The sequence below is a fragment of the Nuphar pumila genome, chromosome 4 (genome assembly GCF_984573655.1).
Source record: "Nuphar pumila chromosome 4, dmNupPumi1.hap1.1, whole genome shotgun sequence".
Classification (NCBI taxonomy): Eukaryota; Viridiplantae; Streptophyta; class Magnoliopsida; order Nymphaeales; family Nymphaeaceae; genus Nuphar; species Nuphar pumila.
This window is the reverse complement of record NC_143252.1, coordinates 10,934,853-10,951,156: the sequence shown is the minus strand read 5'-3', so window position 1 is coordinate 10,951,156 and position 16,304 is coordinate 10,934,853. Positions and strand designations below refer to the sequence as shown.

Here is a 16,304-nt window from a genome sequence, read left to right as displayed (position 1 = left end):
TCGAATGGTTATGAAAAACTGGGTCAACTGTCATATGGAGAGAATAGATATTGTCACAATATAATGTAGGAGCTTGAGAAATAAAAACATCAAGATCCCGTAAAATGAAGGTAATCCAAGTGATTTCAGCAGCGGCAGAGGCTAGGGACCAATACTCTGCTTCTGTACTGGAACGAGCAACAATAGGTTGCTTTTTTGCACTCCAAGAAACAGTGGATCAGCCCAATCAACATCAAAGAAACCATACAAAACATGTGGGTTGTGTGCTAGCAAACAAATTCCTAGATATAGAGAGCCTTTAACATATCTCAAGATGCATTTACAAGTTTGAAATGATAGTTTGTAGGGGCATGCATATACTGTCAAACATAATTTACACTGTAAGATAAGTCAAGCCTAGTGAAGGTGAGGTACTGAACGCTACCAAAAAGTCTTTGGTAATATTTGATTTTCGAGAAGGGTTGATCATCTAGAGGTGGAGCTGGTCTGGCGATCATAGGAGTGAAAATGGGTCAACAATCTTTCATTTGTGCCACCCTAAAAGTAAAGACATTAAAACCATCAAAATTTAGTAAAAAGATAAGAAAAAGCAAAAAAACTAATCTAGTCATTTTGCATGAAGTTGTGTGATAAGGGTATTTTCTATAAAAATAAATCGTAAACAATATAATAAATGACACTCAACCCCAATAATGACCTTAGTCATTTTCAAAATGTTACAATTTGCTCCACCATTGTCCTTAATTCTTATATAGGTTAATCTAACATTAAACTACTTGTGTTTAATACTATATAGATTCAACTTTATGAAAATCACTAAAATATATTTAAAAGAATGATACTTTAATAAATGCATGACTACTTTTTGGGCATTATAGGTCTTTTTGAATTTGAAGAGAATTGAAAAGTCAAACACCTTCAAAAAAGTAACTTTGTAAATCTATCAAATTTACCTTTTTGACTTTTTAAAATAATTATATAATTTTAAAATACCACTTTTTAAGAGTATTTTAGTCATTTTAATATGATTGAATTTATCTAATTTAATGTTAAATACAATTAGATTATATATATATATATATATATATAGAGAGAGAGAGAGTAGCTGCCTACAAGAGCCTACTCACTAGGACCATCTATCATTGATAATGGGCAACCCACAATGCATAACGTGCATGTGTAAAAAAACTCTTTAGCTGCAGGTGCTAACTACAGCCAAAAGAACCAAAGGTAGAGTGGTCGCAACCGCCACTAAAAGTTTTAATGATAAAAAAGCACATATGCATGTAAGCCTGTGTAGGCAACTTTCCTTTGTCATGGGTATTTTTTTTGCCGTGTCACCAAGGCACCATCGCAGCATGTGTGACATGGCATACTGGTGACGAATAAAGTTTGGCACATCTGGCAACCTGAAAATCGTCAAATTTAACTTAATAAGATATATATCAATGAAAGTGGGACTGGAGTTAGTGGACTCAACATTGGATCAAATACTCATATGTTAAAATACATTTACAATTGGGTTTATCTTAAACCATGACCAATAGCGATCTTGGAGCCAACCTATTAGATCTAAAATCAAACCCAACTAGGAAATGCTTTGGATAATTTGATCTATATAAAATCCAATTTATTATAGTGTAGAACAAACATGACAATCTCATTTAATATATCAAAAACAAACATGAAAAACTAATTTGTAAGATCTAAATATGATTTGTTTTTATAAGTAGGGTGTAGTTGCATTCTTTTGATCCATGCCTACTGCTAGTCTACGTGGCTTTTGAAGAGTATTTTTTTTTTATGTTTTTCTCAAATATAACTATATAGATGTCTTATACATCCTTGACTTTATAGGAATAGAATCTTGAATAGATTCCACGATGGTCTATAATTTTCATAAATATTCAAGCTAAAACATTCATGTTTTTCATAGAAAAAACACAATCCAAGTATTGTTTCCTATCCAATCAACCATGTTGAACTCATCCACGAGGTCAAATTTGCAAAAAAATACTACAAAAACCCTTGTTCACTGGCGATAGGCTCCTAACTTTGGTAGGCACCTATTCTCCACTCTTGTTTTTATATTTTTGCCGCACCCACCCAAGTTTTTTGAAAGTGTCGCAACCCCTCACCTGCACCCATGTGACATAGCTCTCCAATTAGAATCAGTGTAAGCAATCAAAATCAAGGGAGAGGTATGATAAAAAGAGCCATTTACTAATAGAATCTTTAATATATCTCTAACTATACGCAAAACAACACTCATACGAGCAGAAGTAAGCGCATATTGGAATTCACTAGTAACGTGAACAATATGCGCAATATCAGGTCTGATAATTGACAAGCAAGTGAGAACTCCAACTAATTGTCGATATGGTGTAGGGTTTTCTAGAGGTTCCCCATGATCACTCTTTATCTTAGCATTTATTACTTCTAGGGAGGAATAGATAGATTCATGCATGGATTTTTTTTTTTCGAGTCAGAATTTAGTAATTTTTCATCAACCTCACTGTGGTTTATTTTTCTTGTGTCAAAAAAAAACTTTTCCCAAACATGCCGTGAAGCAAAAGGGATCCTTAAATTGCACCCAAACCTTCTCTATAATTTCCTTTTTGTTTTTTTGTTTTTAATCCATACTTGTTAACCACTTTTTTCCTCACCCAATTTCTTGCAATACAAAAAGAATTTGAATCTCGTGTTGCAAATCCCTCCTCCCAAATTGCCAACTTTCCAACTGGTGAAGCAAAACATTTATGAGGGGTGTTTGATTGGGGATCTCATATTTGAAGATCTGATTTGGTGTCGAGTCATGTACATTAGATCTTTAGATTTTTAAATAGAGGATTCTAAATCTTTGGGTATGAGATCATGGAGCATAGTTATCAGAAGCTTCTTGCTATATAAAGAAATTTGCTTTGAAAATTTTCTTTGAAAGGGGAAAGCTCCTCGATTCTTTTAAAGGAGGAGAAGCTTTGGAAAACTCAATTCCTCTTAAAGAGAAACTTGCTTCCTCTCTTTTCCCAAATTAATTCTCCTTTTGCTTTCTTAATGTTTTCCTCTTACTTCTTGTTACTTCCCACTGGCTTCTCCCTCACTTCTTACATTATTCATGTTTGAATTAATAAATTTTTTATAACAATGTTGCATATTAGTTTAATATTATTTTATACTTAGTATTCATGTCATTACTTATTTGCTTCTGTCCATTGCTTTCTTTGTGTTTTCTTTTCATTTATCATGCTCTTGGATAATCGCTTCACAACCCCATCATGCTTTCCACTTTTAATTTTCACTTCACGTATCCCATTTGGGTTTTTAGTCACTATGGGCTAGAGAACCATGCAATAACTTTGAAATCACCTTCCATTAAGGATGTAAATGTATCAGATTTAGACATTACTGAGTCTGACCTAATTTGAGCATTAGTTAAAGCTGAATCCAGATCCAACTACTTCAAAAATTGAATTTACATCTATTCTGATTCTGATTTTCTTCGATCCCATGCTCAAATTCGGATGCAAAACTTAATAACAAGTCTAATGGTTTACTTGGATTTGGATCATACTTTGGCTACTGATTCCAACTAATCAGATTCAGATTCATTCAAATATCCAACCTAGATCCTAATGGTTTATATTCCTACCTTCCATCTTAAAAGGAGAATAAAAGGACTGTTAAAATGTGTTTGGGGAATCAATTTCAGAAACAGGGGATTAAGGAAAATGGAGTCATGGAGGGAGTGAAGGAAAAAAAAATGAAGCATGTCACATGGATAGGACCTTAGATATGGGGATTAGGGGTGTCAATGGGCCTGGTTTACCCAGACCCGAACCAAACCATACAGGGTCCGGGTACGGTGATAAATAAGAAGACCCAATTCAGACTCGGGTCCTGACCCGAAGGTCCGATTAATACATTGACCCAGGTATAGTTGGTGAAATTTTATACCGGACCTGACCTGAGATTCGATTAAGACCCACAATTTTTCAATATAAAAATGATAAAAATATGGTTTTATCGATGTGATGAACCCGATACTATACCCGAAAATTTGGTCCAAGTTTGGTTTTACCTGGGTCCGAACCAAACCTGACCAGTTGACACCCCTAATGGCAAACGGGGGCATTTTTATGAAGTTTTGAATATGACTTGTATATAAAAAATAAGGAATGAAGTATCCGTGCGACATAGTGTAACATACCTAGACAGTATGAATTTCTCGGTGAGGGAAAAGTGCCACGATAAATTAAACTTTTTTGTCATTTATTAAAATCTCCCCAAATATAAACTTAACAAAAGTACAAAAAAATACTTATCCGGTCTTATATCACGTAAATATTCTGTTAATATCCCGTTAATTTTTTGAAACAAGAGCTACGTTGATTGACAATAGCTTGCTATTTAGGCAACTTATCGTGCATAAGATCATCCGTTAAAATAAAGATATTTTGAAAACATCTGCGATATTTACACCAAAATCAGAGTTCAGTTGAGATAGTCGCCTTTCCCAACGACCGACCCTGCAAAAGAGAATAAAATCAAAGAGAACTAACCCCTTCCGATCTCCGACCCACCGGAGAAAGAGAAGAGGAACAAGAAGAAGAAGATGGCCGCCTCGGCGATGGTGTTGGACCCCCGGCCGGCGTGGTCTGGCCAGAACCACCACCACTCGAGGGATTCTCCAGAGGAAGACGATCTGTACTCGCGGCTGAAGGCGCTGGCGCGGCAGCTGGAGTTCATAGACATACAGGAGGAGTACGTGAAGGACGAGCAGAAGAACCTGAAGCGGGAGCTGCTGCGGGCGCAGGAAGAGGTCAAGCGCATCCAGTCGGTGCCGCTCGTCATCGGGCAGTTCATGGAGATGGTGGACGGGAGCAACGGGATCGTGGGGTCGACGACGGGGTCCAACTACTACGTCCGCATCCTTAGCACCATCAACCGCGAGCTCCTCAAGCCCTCTGCCTCCGTAGCCCTCCACCGTCACTCCAACGCCCTCGTCGACGTCCTCCCGCCCGAGGCCGACTCCTCCATCTCCCTCCTCAGCCAGTCCGAGAAGCCCGACGTCACCTACAATGTGAGTTTTCTTGCCCTCTTTGATCGATCCGCCGCGAAACCCTAATTCTCCTTTTTTCTTTTGTCTTTGTTTATTCTTTTTTTGCGATTTGCTCATGGTTCTTCTTCTTGTTGTTTTTGCTTCTTTTCTTGTTCTGGTTCTTTTGATGGTGGGGAAGGTAATGATGGTAGGAATTGAGAAAGTGTGTGTGTGGATGAATTTAGGGTTTGGAAGACCCTGGATTTGTTGTTGGAATGATTTGGAGGATGGAAATTGCCCTAATTTTGTGTTGGGGAGATCAAATCTGATTTCGTTATTACTACATTGATTTTATTTTGAGAATTTGGAACTCGTTATTGTTGTTGTTATTTTATTATTGTTGTTGTTGGTACTAGTATTAGTATTAGTATTTGGAGATCGGGATTGTGGAGATTAGACATTACAAGTTCTAGATTTATTTTTGAGAAGAGGTTAGAATGTTGTGAATGAAAAACACTAGGTTTTTCTTGTTGCAAAGATTGGAGTGTTGGGGATTGCGAAGTGTAATTATCTTGTGAGAGTTGAAATAACCCTAATTTTCTTCTTTGGATGATTGTGATGCCAGAAATTGTGACTTGTTGTTTTGTATTTAGGAAGTTTGTAATGTTAGGAACTGAAACCCTTGATTCTGGTTTTGGGAAGGTTAATATGATAGAAATCGAGAAGCCCATTATTTGTTAAGGGAGGATTATGATGCCAGAACATAAACTCTAGTTTGTCGTTGGAATGATACAAATGTTGTAAATCAGAATCTTTAGATTACTTCTTGGAATCACATTGGGATCCTTTGCTTTTCTTGTCTAGATTAGTGAAATGTGGGAAACTGCACGCTTTAAATTGCCTTCTTGGAATTAAACTAGATGCCAAACTCAGGTTCTGCCACTGTTTCTTCTTACTGGGGATGTCAGTGCATCTGCGGTTGCAGCCAGCAATCTCTAATTTTCTAATTAGGAAGAACAGAACATCTAGAATTATCATCCCAGTTTCGTTGTTGGTAGGAGTAGAATCATAGGAACTGCAAATGCTCAATTTGTTTGCTAGAAGAGGTACATCAAAATTCATTCTCCGAGGTTCTATTGTTAACACATCCTAGCTCTACTGTTAATGTGCCTAATTCTATTGTCATGGAGAATATAATGTTAGAAATTTCATGGCCAGTTCTTGATGTAGCAACATTATAAACTACTTACTAATTTAAGGCCTGCTTCGTGGTGCAACTAAGGGTTGGTCTCTGTGTAGCCTACACTTGTAGTGGAGACACTGGTTGTGCTCGTTTTGGACAATGGGTAGGCTAAGAAAGTCACTTTCTGCCTTTTGTAGTCTAGGATATACATGTGTAGGCTTGGCAGAATTTGCTGGTTAACTGCATCCGCTTGGATTTCTTTCATGGAATAAAAAAATGTCTTCATTTTACATAGATTTCATCAGCATTCCAACAAAGTACAGCAGTTCATCAGGCCAGGCCAGTTCTTACTGAAAGAGATCTTTCTTTACAGTGAAGTTCAAGTGGAGAAGGCTCAATTATGTCAATGTGGACTTGACATGCCTATCATCAGATTTTGTTTCTTGAGATAGATAATTGCTTACAATGCTCAGCCACCCCACCAGTCCCCACTCTGGGCACACAGCTGTGTTATTGTGGGTTAGTGACAAATAGGATGGATCTTTGTTTTTTCTGCTTCAATTGATCATCTTCCTCCAAGATGCTCTAGACGAAGTTCATGGATTTGATCTCTTGCCTACAACAACTTGTTGCTTCTTGCAGTCAACTGTCATTTTTTTCCTCCTGGGGGCCATTTGTTTTGATAAAGTTGTGATGTCTTTGTGTGGTTTTTGCAGACTTATTGCAGTAGGTTGTTCTAGTAATTATGGGGCAGTCGTTTGCTTGCCTTTGGTTGTCGTACTAGGGATCTAAATCAAGTTTGTGTCATAGGCGTTGAGTGAGGCCTTGGCACCTACTAAATATTTTTGAATGATTGAACAACACGATGAATACAGATGAGGAAAAAAGTTTGGGAATGGGAAGATAACAAGCTCTCTCTCTCTCTCAAAAAAAAAGAAAAAAGAAAAAGAGAGGAACCTTGTAAGTTGTAACTAGTGATTTTAGAGTTTGGTCTAGTCACACACAAAAGGGTAGAATGAAAACAATAGAATCTGTATGTCGAGCAATAAGGTTTTATACCTTTTCTCCCCTAAAACTGTCAGTGAAAGCCATAACTTTTTTTTGTCATGATAACTTATTAGGTGTTGGATCAAGAATTGCAAAAGTGGGAGCAGAACTTTATGACATGATAGCATAATAGGTGCTATGTCAAGATTTGTGAAAGTTGAGGACTGTCACATAGGTACTGATGCAGAATGAGACACAATGTAGTTATGCTTCATATGACACGACCATACTACATATATATATATATATATATATATATATATATATATATATATATATATATGTGTGTGTGTGTGTGTGTGTGTGTGTGTGTGTGTGTGTGTGTGTTGGATTCTGGAGATTCTGGTGTGGTGATACCACCGAAGCCAAAGAGCAAGAAAGGAAATGAGACTGAGATGTCTACCACCGAAGAAGCCTGAGAAACTCCTTCGGCAAAATCCATAAAGTTAGAGAGATTGGTGAAAAGACTCCTGCGGGATATGCAGGAGATGAAGGTTACAATGTTTGAAGCCTCTGTCAGCTATCGAAAGCTCGATGACAAGCTCAAAACTGTGAATGAAGACCTCCAAGGAAGAGTTGTGTTGCTCAAAGATAGAGTAGACTCCATCGTTGCCGAATTTGACACCGTGAGGGATCAAGGGGTAAGGATGGAACAAAAGAAACAAGCTTTGGAGCGCAAAATCCTAGCTCTGGAACGTTGGTCAACGACCAACAATCATGGTGCACTCGAGACATCGACTAACCGTCCGAAAGTTCCCGAGCTCAAGAAGTTCAATGGTGCTCACGACACTAAGTAGAAAATTTCCTTTGGCAGATGAACTCCTCAAATCAAGTTGTATCGAGGATGAAGCGGTTAAGATTCGAGCCGCCACAACGCGGTTGGCTAGTGACACCATTGTCTGGTGGCGAAGAAAATACAACGACATAAAGAAAGGACTCTGCGTCATTGATCCATGGGATGATTTCAAAAGAGAATTGAAAAGTCATTTCCTTTCGTTGAACGCTAATTATCTGGCATACAAGAAGATGACGAGCCTGAAATAGACTTGGGTCGATCCATGACTACCTCAAGACCTGCTCAACCCTTATGTTGGAGATTACAGATACGGGAGAGACAGATCGCCTCCTCCATTTCATGATGGTAATACAACCTTGGGCAGAGCAAGAATTGCAGAAGCAGAAACCTCGAAAACTTGCTAGCACCTTAGCAGCTGTAGAAGTACTCTCAAAATTTCAACGAAAACTAGTGTTCAAAGGAAGACAACTGAAGAATATAACTTCTAGGGGCAAAAAACAAAATGATAGTCGGGAAGACAGGCAAAATCGTTAGGACAACCAAAACCGAAATTATCAGGGATGGTATTGCGGAGACAGGAACTATCGTGGAAATAACAGAAATGATGATATGGATGTGAACACAGCTCAGACATAAGACCCACCAGAGGACCAACCAAGGATGAGCGCTTTACAAAGAGTATTGATGCTCAAGGAATCGAGTGTTGAAGTGCCTTCATCCAGCAAGGCACTCATGCACGTGGATGTCGTCGTGAAAGCAGTGTCCACACAGGCCATGGTCGATTTAGGTGTCACCCACAACTTCATCTCCCAAAAAGTGGCAAAGCGGTTGGGCTTAAACTCCACGAAGAAGGTGAGCTGCATGAAAGTGGTAAACTTGAAAGCAAAGTCAATCCTTGACAATGCGAAGAATGTGACTCTCAAGATGGGTGATTGGTTGGGCACAACCAGTTTCTCGGTAGCCCCACTCAACGATTTCAAGGTAATCCTCAACATGGAGTTCTTGCGGGCGAACAAAGCCTCAGTCTCACCCCAGTTGAACATGGTGTTTGTTATGGATGAGCGATGCCCGTGTATGGTTCTTGCTTGTCCTGTTGACACTTCACAAATGCGGACGATCTTCGCGATTCAGTTGAAGAAGGGCATCAAGCAGGGAGATGAGACCTTTCTGGTGGCCCTCTGAGAAGCAAAACCTCTGAAGGAAGCAGGCACCCCGTCTGAACTGATTCCCGTGTTGGATGGGTTTAAGGAATTTATGTCTTTCGAGCTCCCGAAGAGATTGCCTCCTCGAAGGGAAGTAGATCATGAGATTGAACTTTTGTCAGGCGTAAAGTCTCCTACTATGCCCTCATACTGCATGACTCCACCAGAGTTGAAAGAGCTGCAAAGATAGTTAGATGATTTGCTGGCTTCCAACATCATTCGTCCCTTAAAGGCACTGTTTGGCACACTCGTATTTTTTTAAAAGAAACATGACAGGTCCCAATGGTTATGCGTGGACTATCGGGCGCTAAAAAAGGTGATGGTAAAAAACAAGTATCCACTGTCATTGATTTCAGACCTGTTCGATCAGCTAAACAAGGCCTGTGTGTTTTCGAGCTAAACCTGCGATCAGGATATTAGCAGGTCAGGATCGTAGAAGGAGATCAAACCAAGACTACGTGCGTGACAAGATATGGTGCATATGAGTTCTTAGTTATGTCGTTCGGTGTGGTGAACGCCCCTGCAACCTTCTTGACCCTCATGAACAAAATCTTCTATTCGTATTTGGACTAGTTTGTAGTCGTCTACTTGGACGACATCATTGTCTACAATAAGAACTTGGAAGATCACACGTGTCACTTGTGCATTGTGTTTCAACTGTTGAAGGACAATTACTTATATGTGAAATGAGAGAAGTTTCTATTCGGACAAGCGAAAGTCGAGTTCTTGGACCATGTTATTGGATGTGACATGTTGTGGATGGACCAACAGAAGGTTCATGCCATTGTTGAGTGGAAGCCTCCCTCTGTGTCAGAGTTGTGGTCATTATTGGGACTCACGAATTACTACCGTCGAGTCATAGAGGGGTATTCTTTAGTCTGTGCTCCTCTAACAGATTTGCTTTGGAATGATCAAAATTGGGATTGGTTGAATGCATGTCATGCAACCTTCAAAGAGTTGAAGAGGGTTGTTAAGTGTGATCCAGTATTGAGTCTGCCCGACCACACGAAGACGTTTAAGGTCCACACAGACGCTTCATATTTTGCAATCGGTGGAGTGCTCATGCAGGATGAGCATCTCATTGCTTTTGAGAGTCACAAACTGAAGGATGTGGAGCGGCGATATTGCGTGCATAAAGACATGACTGCAGTCGTGCATTGCTTGTGGGTTTGGAGTCACTACCTCCTGGGATCTCAATTTATCGTCAAGACGGACAACATAGCCACTGGTTACTTTCAGAAGAAGCTTAGTCCTAAGCAGGGTAGATGACAACAGTTCCTAGAAGAGTTTAACATGGTCTTGGAGTATAAGCCTGGGAAGACCAATGTCGTAGCCGACACACTAAGTAGAAAGGCTGAATTGGCGGCCTTACAAGAGGAGGAAGCTTCGTCTACTCAGCCTCAAAGCGACCTCCTCGATCGCATTCGGGAAGCCATCCAGTCAGCTCTTCATAAATCAGAGAATGAAAATTGCCATCATAAATGCATTGTTTTTGTAACAATATTGAAATATGATGACTCATTTGTTTGGAAGTACCTACTAGAACCAGTAAGTTCCCTCATCTCATTCACCAAGTCGTGTTCTGCTAATTTTGCTATTTTATTTTGTAATTTTTTTAACAAAGTCTAGAAGCAGCTTTAGATTTTATATGATTAAGGCAATTCCCTTGTTATTTGGATTTTGTTCTTTTTTTTGTTTGATTGTAGAAGGTTTATTGTCATTATTCTTGGTTTATCTTTTCCTTGGAATATGGAATAATTTCAATGATTCTATGCAGTTCTCTTCAGACCAGTTTAGGTTTTGAGAATGCAAGTTATGCAACCAGAAAATTTGAGGATTATGAGTACAGTGACCGTGCTTCGTGTTTGCAATCTGTGTTAATATTTCTTTGTTAGGTTTAACTGCAGTTATTTGTCTTGTGGTTTTATGTAAGTTAACACAAGAAGGACCTAAGTATGGTGTCTTGTTTGTTTGTATGATTTGCTAAATAGTTCTGTTGCAGCATACTCCAGATAGTTTTTGTTAAAATGTTTCTTGTGGCCTTTGGATGGGCTGCTTAGGTTTCATCCGAATACCCGCTCTTTTTTCACCTCAATTGGATTCAAGATTCCATTTTCTTTTCAGATCTTGACAGGACTTCTTATGTTTGTACAGGACATTGGTGGCTGTGACATACAAAAGCAGGAAATTCGTGAGGCTGTTGAGCTGCCTTTAACACACCATGAGTTATATAAGCAAATAGGCATAGATCCTCCTCGAGGTGTGCTGCTGTATGGGCCTCCTGGTACGGGTAAGACCATGCTTGCCAAGGCTGTGGCAAACCACACAACTGCAGCCTTTATCCGTGTAGTTGGTTCAGAATTTGTTCAGAAGTACTTGGGTGAGGTATGCCTATTGTGTTACTTGTGCTTTCTCTTGCCTAAGCATTAGATTCTGGAATAAGTCCATTTATGTGGAACCATTCTTTGATCCTTTCAAATATTTCTCTTATAATGATGGAGACACATTATCTGAAAAGCTATTTGTATATGCCTGGAGTTTTGAATTCTAAATGCACAATGAGGTTAAGCAGACGTGACATTTTTTATGGTTACCTAGCTCAAACTTGCATTGCACGTCATTTTCACTATGCAAAATGCATGTTTGAATATTCCAGGCAACTTGGATCTGGAGTATATGGTAATTATTAAGGAGTGTGCAGAAAAAAACTGATTTTTTATTTGTACATTACCATAATGATTACTTTTTTTGTTTCCACAGTAATATCAACACATTATGTGGCTTGATCCTTCATGTACATGGTAATTTTGATGTTAATGTGGTCCATGGATCTGCATATCTTCCTGTTGTATGAATTTACTGAAATAAATGATCTTGGATTTTGCTGCATTTGACATATTCGTGTGCTTTTTTGTTCTTTTTTACTGTGGGAATTTTCTAGAGCTTCACAGTACCCTGTATTGATATAAACTGCAAGGAATTGCATCACAGTAAAACTTTTGTGAATAGATAACCTTGATTGCTATTGTTCAAGGACTACATTAGCGGCAATCGTTCAAGGACTATGTTAGTTATCTGAAGTGTTGTTAATGGTGCATGCTAATTCAAGGCTTGATGATTATATTTTTGAAATGCTTAATGCGAAAAGTCATAATCAATAAAACAAGTAAACTTTGTTCATATCACCAGGTACTATTGAAACACTCTAACTTGTTGATGCATCTCCATGGTTCATATCACCAGGTTCATATTGCAAAGATGTCATCAGTCTTGACTGAACTTGCTCTTGTATGCAGGGTCCAAGAATGGTCCGGGATGTCTTCCGCCTAGCAAAAGAGAATACCCCTGCTATTATCTTCATTGATGAGGTTGATGCTATTGCAACTGCACGTTTTGATGCCCAGACAGGGGCTGATAGAGAAGTTCAGAGAATTCTTATGGAGCTCCTAAATCAGGTGTGTCATAATTAAAAAGCAATAAGGGGTTGGGTAACCTGTCCATCTGATATGGGCATGCAAAATATGTTAGGGTTCAGGTGCATCTGGTTGTGTGATCCTTATATGCATGATGATTATTCATGCATGTGTATATTTGCTAACACCATTTTGAGTTTATAGCTGCAGAAAACTGAGTTTTGCATCTAATTAAATGTTTCTGCAGATGGATGGGTTTGACCAGACAGTGAATGTAAAGGTGATCATGGCAACAAACAGGGCCGACACTCTAGATCCAGCACTTCTTCGTCCTGGCAGACTTGACCGAAAGATTGAATTCCCTTTGCCAGATAGGCGGCAAAAGAGGCTTGTTTTCCAGGTCAGTCATGAGTTTTGAATAGATATGAAGTCTATTGTTTGGGCTATTTTTCAGTCAAAGCACAGCAGGCTTTCAGAACTTGTTCATCCTATTGATTGTTTTAATATGCGATCCTTTTTCAGCTTTTTATCGTTGGACAGTTTTTGTGCTTTGTAGGCATAAATATCTTTTTATAGTCATGCAAGCTAGGTGCATATGAACAGTTCATCACAAATTTTGTATACTAAAAGCTCATTTATCTTACTTCCACCTGTTCTGTGTCTGTGTAGTGTTAATATTTGGTCAGATCGACCTGATGCCCTATCTACTAGAAGCTTTCATGTTTTCATATTTTTCAAAGGATTGTTTTTTTGTGGATCAGACCCTACAGATATGATCTACATGATTAGTAGATTGTTTTGGATCATGTAATTGTTACATATAAGCATGTTTCTTCAAGTGTTTCAAAAATCACCAGCCCAAATTTACCAAAATTTCATGCTTCAAAAATTTGTGTTTTATTGGAAACACAACCAAAAGTGTTATCCTAACAAATAAACCATGCTGGACACGTCTAATAGATACAGCTCTTTGACCAAATATTTGCCTACACACAAGTTTTTTATATGGTTTATTTTTTATCTGCCTGATTACTAATTACTACCAATAAAATGATCCTCTTCTTTCTTAATTGGATCATGATAATGCTATTGTGATTATGAATCTTGTTAAACGAATTTCTTTGCTGATTCATTCAACGTAAGTGACTAAAACTTGGAAAACTTTATTATGTCACTTACCCTGCATCCTTTGACATGCACAGGTTTGCACTGCTAAGATGAACTTAAGTGATGAGGTTGATTTAGAAGATTATGTTTCTCGTCCAGACAAAATTAGTGCTGCAGAGGTACACACTTTATGATAACCTTGTAGACTTGGATAACACTAATTTCTTATTTCCCTTTGATTTCTTCATTCTGGAAGGTAATAAAATTGCATATAGCTGTAATTGGTGTAAAAGTATTTACTTATCATTCGTTTATGTGTTATCGGTTCCATTCCTTTGACAATCTTCTTGTGAGATCATTCATTTTGTGGTGGGTCACGCATGTATTCTATTTTATGTGTCTCTTTAGTCATGTCTACGCATACCATGTAAATGGCCCACATCTTTTTCAGATTTAGTTAGTCAACATGCATATGCTAATGTCAGGCTCTATTCAATATCTCTTCCCCTGTGTTTTAGCTTGTTATCCTGTTGTTTAAGCTTTTTTTTAGTGATAATTGTGTATATATATTGGGTATCTACCATTGTCATCGGGTGTTTATATATTTTTGGTATTTCATAAAAATGGTTGATACTTCTTTGTTTCTGTTTTTAATGTTATAGGTTGTCGGGCCTGTATGTGGAGACTTTCTGTGTTGTTTTTTTATTTAGTGCGATATTGGTAGAGGGAGTACGTGGAGACTTTCTGTACTGTTTTGTTTATTATGTTGAGTGCGATATTTGGTAAAGTGTCACTTTTTAAACATATTATATTATGAGTCTTTAGTGGATATTAACAATTTATCAAATTGTTCTGCCGCCCTCACAATTCCTGAAATACCGTTGTGGTACCTTTAATTGTTAAGGGTACCTTATTCATCATTCATAAAGTAGAATTTATTATGCTCTGTAAATATAGAGCTTTTCTATCCAATGGTATATGTTCTTTTTATATATTTGGTATGAAGGCTTTGACGCAAAACCTAAAATGGTATCTATCAAATTGTAGGACTGAAACAATTCAGTGAACTTATTAACGTCAGATGCTTCACAAGGCACAAACACACATATTTGCGTGCATGCACTCTTGGTCGCAGACATGTTTGAAGTCTTATGTCTCTAGTCTCTTCCGTTGGTTTGAGAATCATGGTATATTAGTGTGTCTTATGTTCATTTTCAATTGCTTATCAACAACTTGCCTGATCTTGTGGATTTGCTGCAGATTGCTGCAATATGTCAGGAAGCTGGAATGCATGCTGTGCGAAAGAACCGGTATGTGATTCTGCCTAAGGATTTTGAAAAGGGTTATAGAACAAACGTCAAGAAGCCAGACACGGACTTTGATTTCTATAAGTAGGCCAAAGTTTTTGAGCTTCAAAGAGAAAGAGGCAGATGGTTTTGATTGGTGCGGTTAGGATCCTTTTTGAGCTCACAATTTGTGCAAAAATGTTAAAAGAGTAAATATTTATGGAATGGAATACACTACGCAGTGAAAAACAATTCATCTGTATTTGTCATTGGCTGTCTCACATTATTATTTTCAATTATTTGTTAGATCGCTGGTACTGCACGCTTTTACATTATTGTTGGTCATTGGCTGTGTGGGCTTGTTTCTGTTATGTAGCCTTGGTTTCTTGGCAGTGTCATGGTGGTCATGCTGAGAGAGAAACACGCCCCACCTCATGTTCAGCTGTGTCAGTCAGACTTCCCACTTTTTAGAAAGTTTAAGTATCAATTAATTTTATGGGTATGTCATAAAGACAAATGTCCATGGTTGGTGCATGATCATTGATGAACATATGCGACAGCAAGGACTGTGCACACCTGGCTAGGTGGGTTGGCTTAAAAGCTTTCAAGTTGAAGGAGATCCAGAGTTTGATTCCCAAGGTGTGCGTTCTTTGCTATAAGACTTTATCCAAATGGAAAATTATCCCTAGGGACTATTGGTGGCTTGGGTGTCGGTGACCCCCACCTGGGGTTTACTTTGCAGGGAGGTAAGCCCATCCTTTAAGTGACCAGGTTCTCGATGAGGGTTTCTCCTCTTCAAAAAAAAGAAGAAGAAAAAAACATATGCATGGTTCTATTTGAATATAACAGATGATAAAGTGCTAATGTTATATTAGCCTGTGATGTGACACCCACCCCGGTTGGAGTGGCAGCGAGTGTGGGGAGAAGGTGCTGACCCTTTCGCCCCAGGTTTGACTCCCACCGGGTACGTGGGTGCCTTTAACTGGTAGGCTCCGTATTGGCTTGGGTCTCTGTGACTTCACCAAGGGTTTACCTCTCAGAGAGTGTGGCCCATTAAGTGACCTAGTTCTCGGCCAGTGTTCCTCATCATACCAAAAAAAAAAAAAAAAACTGTGATGTGGACCATGGATCATAATAATCCGGTTTTGCCTAGGGGTGTCAATGGGTCGGGTTTGATTCTGACCCATGTGAAACCAAACTCAGACCTGATGGTACCGGGTCTGGACTCTGGT

The 16,304-nt window shown here is 38.7% G+C and overlaps 1 protein-coding gene across 1 annotated transcript; it reads left to right on the top strand.

Annotated features, from left to right (window-relative positions):
* The first annotated feature begins 4,497 nt into the window (after positions 1 to 4,497).
* On the top strand, positions 4,498 to 15,590 carry LOC149839356 (26S proteasome regulatory subunit 6B homolog). The gene is made up of 6 exons (XM_090002499.1): positions 4,498 to 5,080; positions 11,421 to 11,651; positions 12,563 to 12,721; positions 12,927 to 13,079; positions 13,882 to 13,965; positions 15,047 to 15,590. Exons 1-6 carry the CDS (start codon positions 4,613 to 4,615, stop codon positions 15,179 to 15,181), a joined length of 1,230 nt encoding a protein of 409 aa, XP_089858625.1. The 5' UTR covers positions 4,498 to 4,612; the 3' UTR covers positions 15,182 to 15,590.
* The last annotated feature ends 714 nt before the right edge of the window (positions 15,591 to 16,304 follow it).